Source organism: Marmota marmota, unplaced genomic scaffold, assembly GCF_001458135.2.
Source record: "Marmota marmota marmota unplaced genomic scaffold, marMar, whole genome shotgun sequence".
In the NCBI taxonomy this organism is placed as follows: Eukaryota; Metazoa; Chordata; class Mammalia; order Rodentia; family Sciuridae; genus Marmota; species Marmota marmota.
In genome coordinates, this window is record NW_025999960.1 from 72024 (window position 1) to 90904 (window position 18881).

At 36.1% G+C, this 18881-nt stretch overlaps 1 protein-coding gene across 4 annotated transcripts in view; it reads left to right on the top strand.

Annotated features, from left to right (window-relative positions):
- Arntl2 (aryl hydrocarbon receptor nuclear translocator like 2) overlaps positions 1–18881 on the top strand; it is a 75031-nt gene that overhangs the window by 41946 nt on the left and 14204 nt on the right. For 3 of the 4 annotated variants that reach the window (XM_048802457.1, XM_048802459.1, XM_048802460.1), the window contains 8 exons: positions 920–1012; positions 2653–2770; positions 3583–3726; positions 8590–8830; positions 9290–9396; positions 10412–10562; positions 11634–11692; positions 12802–12910. In XM_048802457.1, coding sequence (XP_048658414.1) covers positions 920–1012; positions 2653–2770; positions 3583–3726; positions 8590–8830; positions 9290–9396; positions 10412–10562; positions 11634–11692; positions 12802–12910 — 1022 coding nt within the window. The remainder of the gene's footprint in view (positions 1–919; positions 1013–2652; positions 2771–3582; positions 3727–8589; positions 8831–9289; positions 9397–10411; positions 10563–11633; positions 11693–12801; positions 12911–18881) is intronic. The other variant, XM_048802458.1, reaches the window with a different exon arrangement.

An 18881-nucleotide genomic window follows, 5' to 3' on the forward strand; every position in this document is an offset into this window, starting at 1 on the left:
AAAAAAAAAAAAAAGTAAAAAGGGTTGGGGAAAGGGTTGGTTGTGGCTCAGTGGTTAAGCATCCTTGGGTTCAATCCCTGATACCAAAACAAAAAAAAATTTTTTTTTCTTTTAAGTTATAAAGAGTTGGGGAAGTGGCTCAGTGGTTATTTAAAAAATAAAGTGCAGGCTTGAGCCTGGGATATGACTAAGTGGTGGAGTGCTTTGTGGGAAGGGGGAGAAGCAATGGGCAAATCTAGAACTTGGGTGGACCTTAATTGGATCCATATTGCATTATATGTCAAATGAAATGTCTTCTTTGATATAATGAGAGCAACTAAGAACAGAGCAGGGAGGAAGAGCAGGAAGAAAAGATTAACATTAAACAGATACATGAGGTGGGATGGAAAGGGAGAGAAAAGGGAAATTGCATGGTAATGGAGGGAGACCCTCATTGTTATACAAAATTACATATAAGAGGTTGTGAGGGGAATGGGAAAATAAACAAGGAGAGATATGAATTACAGTGGATGGGGTAGAGAGAGAAGATGGGAGGGGAGGGAGGGGGGATGGTAGAGGATAGGAAAGGTAGCAGAATACAACAGTTACTAATAGGGCATTATGTAAAAATGTGGATGTGTAACCGATGTGATTCTGCAATCTGTATTTGGGGTAAAATTGGGAGTTCATAACCAACTTGAATCTAATGTATGAAATATGATATGTCAAGAGCTTTATAATGTTTTGAACAACCAATAAAAAAAATTAAAAAAAAAAAGAAAACTAAAAGAAATATTTTTTTAAAAATTCTTAAAAATTGATTTTTACCATCTCGGTAAGCACTCTTGATTTTATTGCCACATATTTTCCTTAACATCTGAACTAATGTAAGACATAAGATATTTTACACTTTATTGTTTTGTTTTTTTTAAAATCCTAGACTGCAGAAGGCTTCCTGTTTGTGGTTGGATGTGAAAGAGGAAAAATTCTCTTCGTTTCTAAGTCAGTCTCCAAAGTACTTAATTATGATCAGGTATCCAAAACTAAGGATGTTTTCCAATGTTTAATTTTTTGAACAAATACATATTTCTGAAGCTATTTCTAAACAACTAATCCATGGGATGTGGGATTAGGTTTCGCTAAATTAGAAGAAGGTACTTGGAAAGAGGGTAGGTTTTTATTACTGACATCTGTGTTCTTTTCTTGACTTTTAGCAGGCTAATTTTCCTGAACCCCAGCCTCCTTCTATGTAAATATGGGAAATAATAATTATACCTGTCTCTCAGGGTACAGTGACTAAAAAAGATACCAAACTGGAGTGTCTGAAAAGTGTTAGTCACCCTTCTGTATGTCAAGAGATAGCATTATTGCTCATTATTAAGTTATATACATTGCATAATAGCTCTTGATTTCAGCTCTGGCAACAAATCCAAGGCACATCTTTTGTGAAACTGGCTTACCTCATTCCTGAGCACTGTTTAATTTCAACTAGCTACTCAAAAACTACAGTAGTGAAACTAATCAGACAGAGTGAATAAACTAGAAATCAGGTAGACCACAGCTTTGATCTTGAGTAACTCCCATTATTTCCTCTCTGTTTTCAAGGTTGGGAGGATATGAGGCATTTATAGGTAATGGGTTAAATATTAGAAAAGATGTATTATAAGCCTTTATGCAGAAGGATTGAGAACCAGTTAATCATGCAGCTGTGACAGCTGGGGACACAGGAGTGGTACAAGACCTGATGACTCCTTTTTAATTGGAGTTGGAGATCACCATACACACACACACCAAGCTAAGATAACTGATGATACAGGGTAGCATTTAAGTTCCAAATCAGTGGCACGGATTTAAGATCCACTGGGCACTGACTTTTTCACATCAGAGCCCTTTTAAGTGGCTCACTGGCTACTCGGGAAGATGTTGGGATCCCTGTGATAGATAACAGGATCTAGTTGGCTTTTCAGATTCAGAAACCTGACTTTCTCCAAAGTATAGAGTTATGGACATACACTTATATCAGCCAAACACATGACACCCTAGTACATAAGTCAGGTTGCTAGTTTTCTAGTCTCTCTGTCTTCTTGTGTCAGCTGGTCCATCTGTTCCACCTGCTACAGGAATGTCTACCTGGGTAATTCAGGAGTTCAGAAGAGTATGATCATTGTAGTCAGACAGGGGAGTAAGAGGTTTTCTGGGGTGGGTTTTTTTTGTTTTGTTTTTTGTTTTTTTTTTAGTATTATGTTTGTTTAGAGTATAGCGATCTTATACTCTAAAATTGGATATTCTGTGATTTACATATTCTATAATGTAATCTTTTTGCTTTTATCAAGGATAAAAAAGCTCAAAGTAAATTATAGTGATTTATACATACTATGTAAATTGGGGGGTGTTAAAAACAGTAACAAGATTTAACTGAATATTGGGAATTAGGCATTTGTATATGGTTTGTGGGTATCCAAGAATAGTTCTGAGTGCATGTATTTTTTTCTGTCTACAAGTATCACCATGCTTCTAACACTGACTTAGTCAATGTCTCACCATGTAGTGGACATATATCTTTGAGCTTAAGAAAATCAGCCTTTAATAGGGAATATTTATCATATGTCTGTGTGAGAAAATGTAAAAAAAATGTGGCACTGATTTTTAAATGCACCTCTGCCTTATGAATAGGCTAGTTTGACGGGACGAAGCTTATTTGACTTCTTACATCCAAAAGATGTTGCCAAAGTAAAGGAACAACTTTCTTCTTCTGATATTTCACTAAGAGAGAAGCTAATAGATGCCAAAAGTAAGTACTCACTTATTTACCATTTTCTATAAATATAATTGTTACCTGAAAGTACAGCTGTACAGTTTTTTTAAACCAGCTAATTAAGGTTTTATCAAGAAGAGAATTAGTGAACTTTATGTTCACCAGCTCTAGAGGGTGAAAAATACATAGCTATATAGAGAATTCCTAGACTTACACAGACACCTGAAAATAAGTATAGCGATCAATTCAAATGAAGGTGCTTTGGGAAACATATGACTGATTCATAGTCATTATTTTTTTATAAGCAAATGAATTTTTCTAAGAAGATATTGTTTGGGGTAAAAACAATTGTTGGAGTTTTCATTACTTAGGTATATGCTGAGAGACAATACCTGAGTTAGTTCTTCTCAGTATGAAAGACCTTGTTGTTATACTAACTGGTCTCAGGAAGTAGACTAATTCTTTACATTCTGTGAAAATACTTAGTCTCTGAAAATGCTGAGTGCCAATATGATATAAAAATTCTATGCCACTGACAGTGGTTGTAGTGAAGTTTTTCTTTATTTTTTTAATTCAATTTTTTATTTCATATAAGTTTATTATCCACCCCATGATGGGGGAGAAAAACTGCAAGTGTTTTGAATTGTCCAATGTGATTGCTTGACAACCACACTTTTTGGTATGTTCAGTTCAGGATTTATTGTATAATCATGATGTTGCTTTAAATAATCATTTATTTTCTCAATTTGTTAAAACACTGTAGGTGATCAGAAAACATCAGGAGGTAAATTTTAAAAGTATTTGAAAATATTCCTTTCCACCTCTTCTCTTGCCCCCTTCTGCCAAAGCTGGTTTGCCTGTTCACAGTAATTGTCACGCTGGAAGGACACGTGTGTATTCTGGCTCCAGACGATCTTTCTTCTGCCGAATAAAGAGCTGTAAAATCTCTGTCAAAGAAGAACACGGATGTTTACCCAACTTAAAGAAGAAAGGTATGATCCTTTTGAAATGTCAAGTGATTTGTAGCATAGATGCAAATTTTAATGTCCTAAATACTTTCCATACAGAAAAAAGTAAAATGGATAGTCAGGGCTTCAAGACCAAAAACACCTAAGAAAATAAGATTTTTTTTTAATATTTATTTTTTTAGTTTTAGTTGGACACAGTATCTGTATTTTATTTTTATGTGGTGCTGAGGATTAAACCAGTGCCTCATGCATGTGAGGCGAGCACTCTACCGCTGAGCCACAACCCCAGCCCATAAGATTGTTTTTTAACCATGATTATTTAGATTGGTTCATTGTATCTTTCAAATATATCAGGTAATTACATATTTTCTTCATTGACCAAGATTTTAATAGTGCTATTGAAATTGTAGTTTGGGGGCTAGGGTTGTGGCTCAGTGGTAGAGCGCTTGCCTAACATGTGTGAGACATTGGGTTCGATTTTCATCACCACATATATATAAATGAATAAAATAAAGATCCATACATATAAAAATATTTTTAAAAAATAAAAAAAAGAAATTATAGTTTGGGAGCTATTAAAGGAGATGACCAGAGATGGAAATGAAAATTTTGTTATGGCACTCCACTGTTCCTTTTTAAAATATAAAAGATCTTTTTTAAAAGAAGTTAAACACACACACACACACACATACACATACACAAATGTTAATGGCACAATAGCCTTTTTTGATTAATTTCAGCAAAAGTTTCTTAAAATATTCAAGATGTGGTTTTAATTCTCGTGACATTGTGGTTCTTTGGTAAATATTTGTCTTGCAATTCTTTTCTACATTCATCTTGCAGATGCTTTATGAGTTGGTTAAAAACTCATTTGTTTAACTTTGTGAGGGAATTTTAGGAACTGCAAAATATCTTATAACTTTTTTTTGCCTAAGAATATACTAAGCTATATAGGATTTTTTAATTCAAATTTCAACTTGAGATTTGTTTTCTTATCCTTTAGGAGGCTGTTTGTATGGAGCTACAGGATTTAACTTACAAATTTTGGTCTGAATTGTTTTTGACAACCGCCTAAAATGATAACCACTCATATCCACTCAATAAGCATTTACCCTATGCCAGATACTATGCTAAGTGAATTAATCCTCATGAAAATCTTTTTGTTGTTGTTGATTTTTTTGGTGCTGGGGATAGAACCCAGGGCCTCAAGTATGCTAGACAAGCACTCTACCACTGAGCTCTCCCTCAGCCCCATGAAAATACTATTCTTACCTCTATTTAGAATCAAAGATGCTCCAGGTTCTCGTTGTGGGTTCTACCTCACAACAGAAATGCTGGTGGGTAGCCTTAGGGCACAGTCGGAAGTGCCTGGGCTCTGAATTCCCTAGGGTTTTAGTGTCAGGTCTGCCACTTAAGAACTGTGCACCCTTAGGCAAGTTCCTCTTAATTTACAGAAAGTGAATGTTATGGACTGAATTTATGTTTTCCCCAAATTTGTATGTTGAAGTTCTAACCTCCCTGTGACTGTATTTATAGCCAGAGGCGTTAAAGAGGTGATGGGGTTAAACAGGGGCTTAATGGTACAGCCTTTGCCCAATAGGACTGGTGTCCTGAGAGGAAGACTAGGAGACACTAGGGTTGTTCGTCCACACAGAGAAAGGCCATCTGTAAGCCAAGGAGAGAGGCCTCAGGAGAAACCAAGCCTGCCAGTTCCTTGATCTTAGATGTCTAGCCTCTAGCATTGTAAGAAAATTGCTTGTTTGGGCCTGTGTGTGGTGTTTTGTTATGGCAGCCTGAACTGAGCTGATGAAGACTAGGAGTGCAGTTCTCTTTCATGTGGCTCATTAGTGCTTGGCTCCCAGGTGGCACTCAAACAATAGCTAGTATTTGTGGCTCAGAAGGAAGAGAAGGAAAAATGAAAGAGAACAAGGAGAGAATGAATACCTTGGAAAGGTATTTCTTGTCCCTGGCCCTTGGTCACACTTGTTTTGTGACCTAACATATGGTCTGTTCTAGAGAAAATAACATGTATTGATGAAAAAAATATGTATTCTGCAGCTGTTGGATGGAATTTTCTGTAAAAGTTCATTTCATAGATCATTTAGTTTCTTTGTTGACTTCTGTGTGGATGAATCTGTCTGTCAATGAGAGTGGGTACTAAAATCCCCTAGTATGATTGTATTGGCGCCTCTCACCCCCTTTAGGTCTAATAGTGTTTGTTTTATAAAATCTGGTGCTCGCACATTAGGTATGTATGGATTTACATTTGTCTTCTTGGTGAATCAATCCCTTGATCATTAGCGACCTTCATGGACTCTTGTTAGTTTTTGTCTTAGTCTAGTTTGCCAGGTGTAAGGGTAGCTATTCCTACTTGCTTTAAGATTCCATTTGCTTGGAATATCATTTTCACTTTGTCTCTTTCTTTATTGGTATAGAAAGCCTACTATAGGCAGCATAAAATATTGTTTGTTTAAAACAAAATAAAAACAATATTTTATATTGTTTTATTCAGCCAGTCTGGGTTTTGTTTGTTTGTTTTGGTACTGGAGATTGAACCCAGGGGTGCTTTACCAACAAGCTATATCCCCAGTCCTTTTTATTTTTAGACAGGGTCTCACTAAGTTGCTGAGGCTGGCCTCCAACTTAACACTCCTCCTACCTAAGCCTCCAAGTAGCTAAAATTGGAGGTGTTCATCACTGCACTGCACCCAGCAAGGCTTATTATTTTTGACTACCACCTAGTTTTGTTAATATGAATGAAAACATTGTATATATGATTATCCCTATTATAATTCCTTTGAGTTATGTTGGACATTAGGGTGATGTAAAGGAAAGAGCATGGAATAGTTCTAGGTTTCTCATTTAACTGCCTGGGTTAATTGTGGTGGCATGAATCAGGATAGGGAAGAAGTGATAAAGACCAGGTCTAAGGTTGGAAGGGAACATGAGTTTTGTTATTTAAGGCATCCATGGACTGTGGAGAAGATGATGTCTATTGGGTGTTGAATGCAAGGTCTTGTGTATGGTTTATAAGACCTCAAGGGTGTTCCCTGCTTTATTCTCCAGCTGTTACCCATGCAGCCTCTGCATTAGCCACATCTGATTACTGTCTCATCTGTTTTCTCTGGCTGTTCCCTCTGACTGGGAACACCCTTTTGTACCTGTGCCCTTCACCTCCTGTCTGAGAACCTCCCATAATAGAGCATTCACTGTCAAACAAATAGCATGGCATGAGTAGCTCAGGATCCGGGCTCTGGACCAGCCTGTTTGGATGTAAACCTCAGCTGCACCCTGTACCTGCTGCAATTTTGGCAATAACCCTGGTTCCCAAGACAATGAGGGTAATATTAGAACCTCACCCAGGACTCTGAGGATGGAATAAGTTATACATTTAAAGCACTTAAAACAGGATGGCACATGTCTTCTAGACATGTTTGCAGTTATCACCTTGCTCTTTTTAAGATAACCCATATGGTCTTCCACTTAAAATTTTTTTTTCTTTTTAAGATTTATTATGATAACAGTCTTTCCAAATAATGCCAATGTAAAACAAAGCTTGTTCTGGATTTTCCTAAATCTGATCACAAACAAGTTGTTTAAAAGACTTTTCCTTTCTCTCCCTCTACTTTTTACCTCCTAAATCCCCTTTTTGGAGGACTGCTATGAACTGTATACTGCCCATCTTTTAGGCCTGTGTTGTATTTCATTGTTTTCTTAGGCATTTCCTGATATTTGAGCATATGGGATATTTCCAGTTTTTTATTCTAGTAGACCTGTTTGACAGGCTGTTCCCTATGAGTTCATTGCTTGGGATTTTTCTGAAAAGTGATTTTTTTAGGCAGATTTTATCTTTACCTTTTATTACATTTATCCAAATATTCCGTAAAATATTTCTATAATATACCATGTATATTATTATTATAAGTGCTAACATAGGAAATTTAAGAATGTATGCATAATGATTTAAATGTTCTTTTTAAGCTTATGAATATAAACTATAATATACCCCCAAAATTAACAAGCTAAAAGACATGAAATTTAACTTTTTCTAAGATATAATTATTATAATTTAAAACCCTGGGAAACTGGGAGGATTGGCACATGCCTATAGTCCCAACTACTGGAGGCTGAGGCAGGAAGAACTCAAATTTAAGGTCAGTTTCAGCAACTTAGCAAAACTTTGCTCAAAATAAAATGAAAAGGTCTAGGGATGTAACTTAGTAATAGAGCCCTGGACTAGGTATAGCCAAAGCTCTGGATCAGACCCCTAGTACCACAAAAACAAAACTGACTTGGAATATATAAAGTATAGGCCTACTTAATCCTAAATTAAAGCAATCAGTTACTTTTCTGACGTAATTTAATTTAGTTCCTTGGGGGGAAAAACCCTATTAATAAAATCATTAATCAAATATTTTTTTTGGGGGGGGGGTACCAAGGACCGAACTCAGGGGCACTTGACCCACTGAGCCACATCCCCAGCACTATTTTGTATTTTATTTAGAGACAGGGTCTCCCTGAGTTGCTTAGTGCCTTGCCATTGCTGAGGTTGGCTTTGAACTTGCGGTCTTCCTGCCTCAGCCTCTCTAGCTGCTGGGATTACAGGCATGTGCCACTGTTCCTGGCATTTTTTTTTTTTTTTAAGAATGAAAGGAGTAGGATTTATTATTCAGGTGTGTGGAATAGAAACAGAACTCTTGCAGGGGTGAGAGGGGAGCCCCCTAGGGGTTGTCCTTGATGGTTTCTTTTTGATGCGATTCCCTTCCCCTTTCACTGTAGCATATTTAAAGACCATTTCACAGCCATTATAATTACTGTAAATGCCAATGTAAGAAGTTTTAGAGTTTATAATTATGCAAATGTCCTTTTCTAAAAATGTTTAATTAGATCATAGAAAATTCTGTACCATCCACTGCACTGGTTACCTGAGAAGCTGGCCTCCAGATATGGTTGGAATGGAAGAGGAGAGGGACAACAAGAAAGACAACAGTCATTTTACCTGCCTCGTTGCCATTGGAAGATTGCATCCGTATATTGTCCCACAGAACAGTGGAGAAATTAAAGTGAAACCAACTGAATTCATAACACGGTTTGCAATGAATGGAAAATTTGTGTACGTAGACCAAAGGTAAACATTTACATGATATAAAGATGTGGCATTCGATGGGGTGTTTGAGGCTATGAAAGCTGTAGTTTAGTAGTACTGCTGGGGTTTTTTTTTTTAAGGCTTCAGAGCAGGGAATAAAGTTTAGGTGAGACAAGGGTACGGATGTGTCAGTAAATTTGTTCAAACAAAAATATAAATTGGGAAAATATTTGTTAACCAGTAATGCGGAGACTGGGCCTGGCTAGTGGCCACAGTTTTGATGGGGAGTAGTAAGGGCGCTCCTGGGGTTGGGTGGGGGGCTGTGTCCGTGTGACTGTTCTGGTGTGCAGCCCTAGTCCTGGCTAGAGCCACCAAGGGCAGCCTAAGAGTCACTCATCCCCAAGGCCACAGCCCTGCTATTCTGACCACAGCTGGGCCTCCCATGTTCTGGGAGGGAGTGCACTCACCAATTCTGAAGTTTGTTTTCAATCTTAAAACCAGGGCAACAGCCATTTTAGGATATTTGCCTCAGGAACTTTTGGGAACTTCTTGTTATGAATATTTCCATCAAGATGACCATAGTAACCTGACTGACAAGCACAAAGCAGGTACACTGTGCCCTGAGTGGAGTACTTTTGGGGTGATTTTTTTTTATTACAGCTTCAACTCTGAAATTTCTCCTCCTGTGAAATTAGTAATGTGAATCATTCTTCAAGAAATTGATTTTTATGGTGACTTATACTTATTGGCTATTATTTTATTAATTCTTAATTACTATTTAGTTTTTAATTGTATCTAATTTTATTAAATTTTTAAATTTGTTCTAATTAGTTATACGTAACAGTAGAATGCATTTTGACACATTGTACACAAATAGAGCACGACTGCTCATTCCTCAGGCTGAATGTGGTGCAGGGTCACTCTAGTAGTGTAATCATACACGTATGTAGGGTAATAATGTCTGTCTCATTCCACCATCCTTCCCATCCCCACTGCCCCTCCCCTCTGTATAATCCAAAGTCCCTTCATTGTTCCCTCCCTCTCCCCCATTATGGATCAGCATCTGCTGATCAGAGAAAACATTAGGCCTTTGGTTTGGGGGGATTGGCTTATTTCATTTAGAATGATATTCTCTTGTACTATCCATATCTACAAATGCCATAATTTTATTCTTCTTTAAGGCTAATATATGTACCACATTTTCTTTATCCATTCATCTGTTGAAGGGCATCTAGGTTGAATCCATAGTTTAGCTATTGTCAATTGAACTGCTATAAACATTGATGTAGTTATATCACTTAGTATGCTGATTTTAAATCCTTTGGGTATAAATCAAGGAGTGGGATAGCTGGGTCAAATGGTGGTTCCATTCCATACTGCTTTCCAAAATGGTTGCACCGATTTACAGTCCCACCAGCAACGTATGAGTGTACCTTTTCCCCCACATCCTTGCCAACACTTATTATTGCTTGTATTCTTGATAATTGCCATTCTGACTGGAGTGAGATGAAATCTTAGAGTAGTTTTCATTTGTATTTCTCCAATTGCTACAGATTAATTTTGTTAAATTTTTAATTTAATATTTAATTTGATTAATATTTAATAATGATTTTTCTTGTTAAGTTCTACAGAGTAAGGAGAAAATATTTACAGACTCATACAAATTCAGAGTAAAAGATGGCTCCTTTGTAACTTTAAAAAGCCAGTGGTTTAGTTTCACTAATCCTTGGACCAGAGAACTAGAATATATTGTGTCTGTCAACACACTAGTTTTGTAAGTACTTTACTTTTAAGACCTTCATATTAATTTCAAATGGATGCAATTTTTCCCCCTAAATATTTTCAGTCTGCAGTTGGTAGAATCCATGGATGCAGAACTTGAGGATGCAGAGGGTCCGCTGTGTTCTGAGTTGTTCATGGGCAATAGTTCCCCCAATTAAACTAAAAGTTTGCTCTTTTGTAATGTACTTTTGCTTGGTGTAATACATGATGGTAAAAGCATTTATCTAGGCATTTCCTTCCTACCCTTCATGATCTTGTCTTGTCCTTAAACTGCATGTCATTTTGCATGTACATCCTCTCAGTCTGGGTGCCACATGTGACTGAGTGGGGCGTGCCAGTGAGTGAGTAGAAATCCAGCCCAAGTGTTGCTAGGCAACACTGTCTATAGCTGTGTCAGCCTGAAGGAAGAGCCCACTTTTCCTGACTGGCAACAGTATGTTCCCATGGCCCTGTTCTAAGTTTTATTGTTTTTCTACAAGTTTCTCTTTTATGATGCTATAAGGTTTTATTAGACCTATTGATTGATTGATTGATTGGGTATAAGGGATTTGAACCCAGGGGGGCTTAACTACTGAGCTGCATTCCAACCCTTTTTATTTTTTATTTTGAGACAGGGTCTTACTATGTTGCTGAGGCTGGCTTTGAACTTGCAATCCTCTTGCCTCAGCTTCCCGAGCTGCTGGGATTTCAGGCGTGTACCACCATGCCCAGCTATTGATTTTATTATCTGCAATATTTGGTATATAAAAAAAAAGCACCAAAAATTTATCTCAAACATTCCCTGTCACCATTTCAGTAATCTTTGCCTTCTTATCACTAGGATAGGAACTGAGAATTTGTTACTGTGAGACCATATACTTAATAGGGCATTTGGTAATGGCCCTGATAATTAGCACATCAAATACCTTGATGTGGTGATATTAACAATATGTACATTAACATGTACATAAAACATTAAATGGGCCAAGAATTGACAAATCAAATGCATGGAGCTTGATGTAGTTGTTTTAACAATTTTCTTTATCTTAGGGGGAAAAAATCACCTGTTTTTTCTAAATTCTAGGGGGCATAGTGAGACCAGAGGAGCATCATTATTTCACTGCAGCTCTCAATCATCAGAAGGTAAGTTTAGGTTTTAGTTGGTGGAAGACTTGTTGCTAAGACCATTAAGACTATTACTTAATAGTATTATGCAGTTACTTTTTTTTTCTGTCTTGGGGAGGGGAAAATTTCAAGGTGAAATTAGAAGACTTCTATGGGTGGCTTATCGGCATCCCAAATTTGAGAGTAAGTTCACAGGGAAATAGGTATCCCCTTGGAAACTCCCATGAGTGCCACCATGTCCCCTTTAGAATGCCCACAGCACTTTGTTCACACTTCGGTTACTGCCTTCATTGTGTTTCCATGAGTTGTGCACCTGTTGGGCTCCCCCTGGCTTCAGGAGCAGGAATAATGTTTTAACAGCCTTCCCTGGCAGCCAGCGTCATCCCTTGTCTGTTGTGGTGCTTGTTAAACATCTGTTGCAGAAATTATAAGTATTAAGGGCAGCTTTTGCTTATCTGTTACCATATTTCACCACATAATTATCACCACCTCATTAGCATATATTCACAAGGATTCCATGCATCCTAATGTTGCACCAAAAACAGTTTAGTAATGAATGATTTCTAAGTAATACCAGCACAATTTCTATTTTTTTAAACTTTACATAATGGTGGCACCCACTATTTTGCAAAAAAAAAAAAAAAATTGGCATAAAATCTGTAATGATTATTGGTGAAATATGGTAGTTTTAAACCACAGGGTTGTACTAATATATTTGTGTAATAAAAATATTAGGAAATATGAGAAATAAAGTAGTATTTCTCAGACCTTCATATGGAGATGAAAGTAGGAGAAAGAGAACTAGAAAATTATTTGAATTGAAAGTTATTAACCATATGAAAAATTGTGGTATATATGCGTAATAAGAATTGTAATGCAAAAAAAAAGTACATGTATAAAGACATGAATTGGTGTGAACATGCTTTATATACAATGATATGGAAAATTGTGCTAAGTGTAATAAGAATTGTAATGCATTCCACTGTCGTGTAATTTAAAAAAATAAAATCAATGAAAAACAAAAGAAAAAGATCTGGAAAACTGGGGAAAAAAAAGAAAGTTATTAATCAAAGTTACATACTTTTTAAATGTCTCAGTTGAATTATTTTTCTTTTGCTGTTGCTTAGAATCCCCTAAGCAATCTTGCATCCATGTGCCTGGAATGTCTACTGGAACTGTACTTGGTGCTGGCAGTATCGGAACAGACATTGCAAACGAAGTTCTGAATTTACAAAGGTAATGTTTTATTGCTGCATATATTTTCACAAGTAAATTTATCATTTACAAAACCAATATACAAAAATCAGTTTTTCTATAAGCAAATAGGCAGTTTACTAACATAATGGAAGAGATTAGCACTAGAACAATATTTTAAAAAATAAAATATTTTGTTACAAATTTTTAAAAAATATTTCTTAATTGTCAATGGATCTTTTATTTAATTGATTTATTTATATGCAGTGCTGACAATTGAACTCAGGGCCTCACACATGCCAGACAAGCACTCTACCACTGGGCCACAACTCCAGCCCTATAGATTTCACAAGAAGTATCCAGGGCTGAGGTTGAGGTTTAGCTCAGTGGTAAACTATTTACCTGGCATGTATAAGGTCCTGGGTTTGACCAGCACCATCCAAAATGAAATAAAAAAGGAAAGTTTCCAGACCTACATAAAACAACCACTACCTTTAATATTTACAAAGATACAGAAAAGGTAACTCAAATAACTTTTATGACATAGCTGTTTTTCATTGTGAAAATTTGATATAAAATGTAGTATCCTTAGACTGAATCCAGTCAAAAATGCTATCATGCATTTATTTTTGGAATTTGACAAATGACACTAATTATATTAAAATGTCTAGAAAACTTCAAAACAAAAAAAAATAAAATGAGACTAACCCTGTCAGAGACTAAAAAATGTTTTAAAGCTGTAATCACTATATTTTGGTATAACCCACAAATAGATTAATGTAAAAGATTAGTTTTCCAAAATAGACTCAACTGCATATGGAAAGTTACTGTATAGTAAAAGTGGCTTTTTAAATCAGTAAATGGAAATAAGTCATACTGTGCATCAAGTTTAGTACATAGATGTAAACTTTATAAGAATTTATATATTAAAACTTTTTATAACTACTCTTTATGCTATAAAACTCTTCATATATTAATAAAATCAAACTATCATGAAATGAACATTTTCCAGTTTGATTTATCTTTAACTTTGTTATATGAACTTTTATAAAAATGTATGTATATATTAAACTTTACATAACTGCATATTAAACTTCATAGTATAAAAAAGTTTTAATAATCAAAATTAAATTTTTAAAAACATTAGCAGACATGAAGAGAATATAAAAATCAAATGGCTGAGAAACTTTAAAAATTACTCATCTCTACTCAGTTAAATATACACATATTAAATTAAATGAGGTTGGTACTTTTTTCACTTAGAAGATTATCAAATATTTGAAAGTTGATACTCAGTATTGGTGAGAGAATGAGAAAACAGACATCGTAAGGTGTGTGAATGTATATTAATACAGTAACTTTGGAGGACAATTAGACAATATTCATCAAAAATGTAAATGTATATATAACCTCAGACTTACCAATTCTACCCCAGGAGCACATTTTCTTAAACATCTGTATAAAGACCTATGAGCAAGACTATTTTTTTGCTTTACTATTTGTTAAATATTTGTTACAACCATAATTCATAATTCTTGGTATATCCATATAGTAAATACTCCGAAACTGTTTAAAGATGGGTAGCTCTATTATGCTAATATGGAAAGACTGAAATGTATATTGAATAGCAAAAGGCACAGGAATAGAAAAAAAAAAGAATAGCATGTAGAATAACAAACTTGTATGAGGAAAAATATGTGTATATATGTGGATATGTGTGTATGCAGGTTCATAATTGCCCACTTAAAACCCTTGGGACTACGTGTTTTGAACTCAGAATTGTTTAGAACTCAATTTCTTTGGATATTAGAAAAATCGTGTTTGGGCACTGGGGCTGTAGCTGGGGCTGGTAGAGCACTTGCCTAAAGCACACATGAGGCACTGGGTTCAATCCTCAGCACCACATAAAAATAAATTAATTAAATTTAAAAAAAAGAAAAATATGTTTGGGAATTCCCACCCACTCCCCTTTTTTAAGGGTTATGTGTAATACCTCCAGAGAACACTTGTATCATGGGCAAGACTACAGTCATTTGCATCAGTATTTCTGCCTTGAGAGGTAGGTATGGATTAAGTGGAAAATGGGATATGCTTCAAAATAATCCTAAGGGCAAAAGGGAAATAAGAGCTTGTGGATATACACATTCAATAAGATTAAGAAAGAGTTAATAAGTATTGAAGCTGTTCGGGTGTACACAAGATTTCCTCATACCATCTCCTTTTTTTAATCTGTTGGAAATTTTCCATACTAGAAGATAAAAATACATTTTTGGAGTGAAGCATGTAAATAGTCATTAAATAACATAAAATGGAATTTTTAAAAAATATCAGTCAAGATTAGATTTTACTGAGTTCAGATTTTGCTACTAAATGATTTTAGAAAAATCTTCCTATTTTCAGGGTGTTTGAGATTTTGCAGTTACAGAGAAGGAACCTCTGAGTCTATAATATAATATATGGCAATATGAAAAATTTGTTCAAACTGGCTACCTTTCATATTTGGGACTGGGTATTAGGTGACAGTAAATATAAAAGAGTGATATTTTTATCTTTTTATTTTTTATTTGACTTTGTACAATTTTAATTTTTAGCAATTTTTAAGAATTTTGAATTGAAAAAAATCACTACTGAGACACTTGCCATTTGCCTTTGATCTGCCTATTTAATGAACAAATACTTATTGAATACTTAAACTGTGTACTATGTACTTTAATAATTCAGTTGTAAAACATGTTTCATCATGTGCTTTGATCATAAATCTCATCATAAACATACAATGTAAAACTGATTTTACCACATAGTACATGATTAGTTGCTCAAATGTGTGGTTTGCATTTTTGGCATCTAATCCTAGACTGACTTTCATTACAGGATCCAAGTTTCCTTCCCATCTTAACAACTCAGTGACTTAGGCAATGGAAAAGACATTAGTGGATCTGGATGTGCATTTTATTTTTTACCCTTTTTAAATGTACAGTTTATTAGCATTAAATATGGGCACATTTAGCGCAGCTATCACCACTACTGCCAGAACTTTTTCATTTTGCAAAACTGAAGCTCTGTATACTCTTTTTTTTCTTTTTTTTTTTTTAGAGAGAGAGAGAGAGAATTTTTTAATATTTATTTTTTAGTTTTCGGTGGACACAACATCTTTATTTTATTTTTATGTGGTGCTGAGGATCGAACCCAGCACCCCGCGCATGCCAGGCGAGCGCGCTACCACTTGAAGCTCTGAACTCTTTAAGCAAAAACTCCTATACCCCCTTCTTCTAGTACCTGGCAACCACCATTCTATTTTAGGTCTATGAATTTTATTACTCTGAGTACCCTGTGTGTGGAATTAGACAGTATTTGTTCTTTTGTGACATGATGCTTTCAAGTTTATCCATGTTATAGCATGTGTAAGAATTTTCTTTTAAGGCTGAGTCATATTCCATTGTATGTGTGTACCCCATTTTGTTTATCAGTGGATGAATAGACTCCTGGGTTGTTTCCACCTTTTGGCTATTATGAGTAATGCTGCTATGAACATGGATATACAAATATCTGTTTGAGTCCTTGCTTTTAATTCCTTTGTGTATACACCCAGAAGTAGAATTGTTGGATTATCTGGTATTTCTTTTTTCTTTTTTTTTTTTTTTTGAGGAGCCACTGTACTGTTTCTGTTACACCATTTTACATTCTCACCAGCAATGCACAAGAGTTTGAATTTCTCCACATTCCTACCAATGCTTGTAATTTTGTTTTGTTTTTGATAATAGCCATCTTAATGGATGTAAAGTGGCATCTGCTTTTGGTTTTGATTTGCATTTATCTAGTGATTACTGATGTTGAGAATTTTTTTTTTCATGTGTTCATTGGCCCTTAGTCTCCATTCTTTGGAGTATTGTCTATTCAGGTCCTTTGCCCATTTTGTAATATGGTTGTTTTGATGTTGAGTTTGTACAAGTAGCTTATATATTCTGGACATTAGCCCTCAATCAGATAAATTATTTGCAAGTATTTCCTCTCAATCTATGGTTTGCCTTTTTGCTGGTTTTTTTTTTTTTTTTTTTTTTTTGCACAAAAGTTTTGTTTCTGATGTCCAAATTTATCCACTTTCTTTTGTTATTTCCTTTCTTGGTTTTGGGTGTCATATCCAAAAAAAAAATTGGTGCCAAATTCAATGTTATGGGGCTGGGGATGTGGCTCAAGCGGTAGCGCGCTTGCCTGGTATGCGTGCGGCCCGGGTTCGATCCTCAGCACCACATACAAAACAAAGATGTTGTGTCTGCCGATAACTAAAAAATAAATATTAAAATTCTCTCTCCAAATTCAATGTTATGGAGCTATTCCACTATTTTCTTCTATGAATTTTAGAGTTTGAGGACTTAAGTTTAGTCTTTGATGTTTTTGTACTAAGGTAAGAGTTTAACTTCATTCTTTTGCATGTGGATATCCAGTTTTTCTATAATGTTTATTGAAAAGACAACCCCTTTCCCCCATTGAATGTTCTTGGCACTCTTTTTGAAAATTGCTTGACTATGTTACAGGGACATCATAAGTGAAAATAGAGCCATGTGTTGACAGTTGGGTTCTGTCAGAAAGTTCACGATACAGTAGGGAGGGCATTTCTATATGGTGGCACCTCAGTTAATGTATAAAGTGAGAAGGAAAAACATGTTAGTTTCAAAGGACAAGCACATTCAATTGAAAGAGAAGCTGGTTTGATGAGCAATGAGGAGTTCTCATTAAGGTAAAGTAGAGAAGGGACTTAGATTTGTTTTTGCAGAGGACTAATATGAAGACAACCATGATTCAGAACATTAATTTGGAAGTGAACGGCATGAGGGATAGGATATTTTTCTTCATTAATGCAAGACTAAGTGAGCAGGTAGTGATTTTAAAATATGAACCAATAGTGATGTCAGCAAGATGGCAGAATAGGACTTTAAGTGCCCTTTTCCTTTCAGAAACATTAACACAAACAACTTTATGCTCATGAAAATACCATCACAAGAGCTAAAGAATCCATGTGAGGGAGGGAGAGTAAAGTGAGCACTCAGCTTCACTGTGGACATCAGCATAGGCCTAGCTCTATGAAATTTGAAGCCAGGCCTGTCCTCAAGGCCCCATGCCCTAAGATTGCACCATCAACTCAGTCTCTGGTCTTGATGCACCCAGAGATTAGATCAGGTCTTCTTCAGTAGACCCTGGTCCTGGGCCAGTATCCATGGGGCAAGGCTCTACAACTGCCAATATGGACCTGGACTCTAGAACTACTCCAGCGCTCAGCTGACCCCTGTATACTCAGGCTCTGAACTCATCCCCATGAACCCAGGACTACACCAGAGAGCTAAATATACCCTTCAGAACCAGGATCCTGGCCCAACCACATGGACCAGGTTGGCGTCTGTAAATCTGGGTACCAGATTCACCCTTCTGCTGACCCAATCCCAACCAGTCTGCTCGAGGACCCTACAGGCAAGCTTGCCTATGGACTCTGCTAGATATCATCCCCATTCCCCAGAATCTCTACACAGGCTAACCGGTGAGGATCTTTCTCTGCCAAAGCCAGTCTGTAAAGACTTTGGAATAGGGGTCTACTTCTTCAAATGTGAAGGCACCAACACAAGTCCATAAGGATCATGAAAAAAGTCAGGGAAACAGAACACTGCCAAAAACTCTAAAGAAATGGAGATCAACACGAGCTATAAAAAAAACACAGACAACTAAATAAAATCGGGAAAACAACAAACAAAATGAGAAATTCAACACAGAGAATCCATAAATGGGCCAAACAGAAATCTTAAAGCTAAAGAATATAAAGGCAGAACTGAAAACTTCCATAGAGAGCTTTAGCAGCAGACTATGAAACAGAAGAATAAGTGACCTTGAAGATAGGTCATTTGAAATGACCCAGTCAGAGGAACAAAAGAAAAAAGAGTGAAAAAGAGTAAAGAAAGCCCCGCCCCCGCGCGGCGCTGCGGAACCGGAGCTCCGGGAGGCGGCGAGGCCAGGGCTGCAGGAGCCG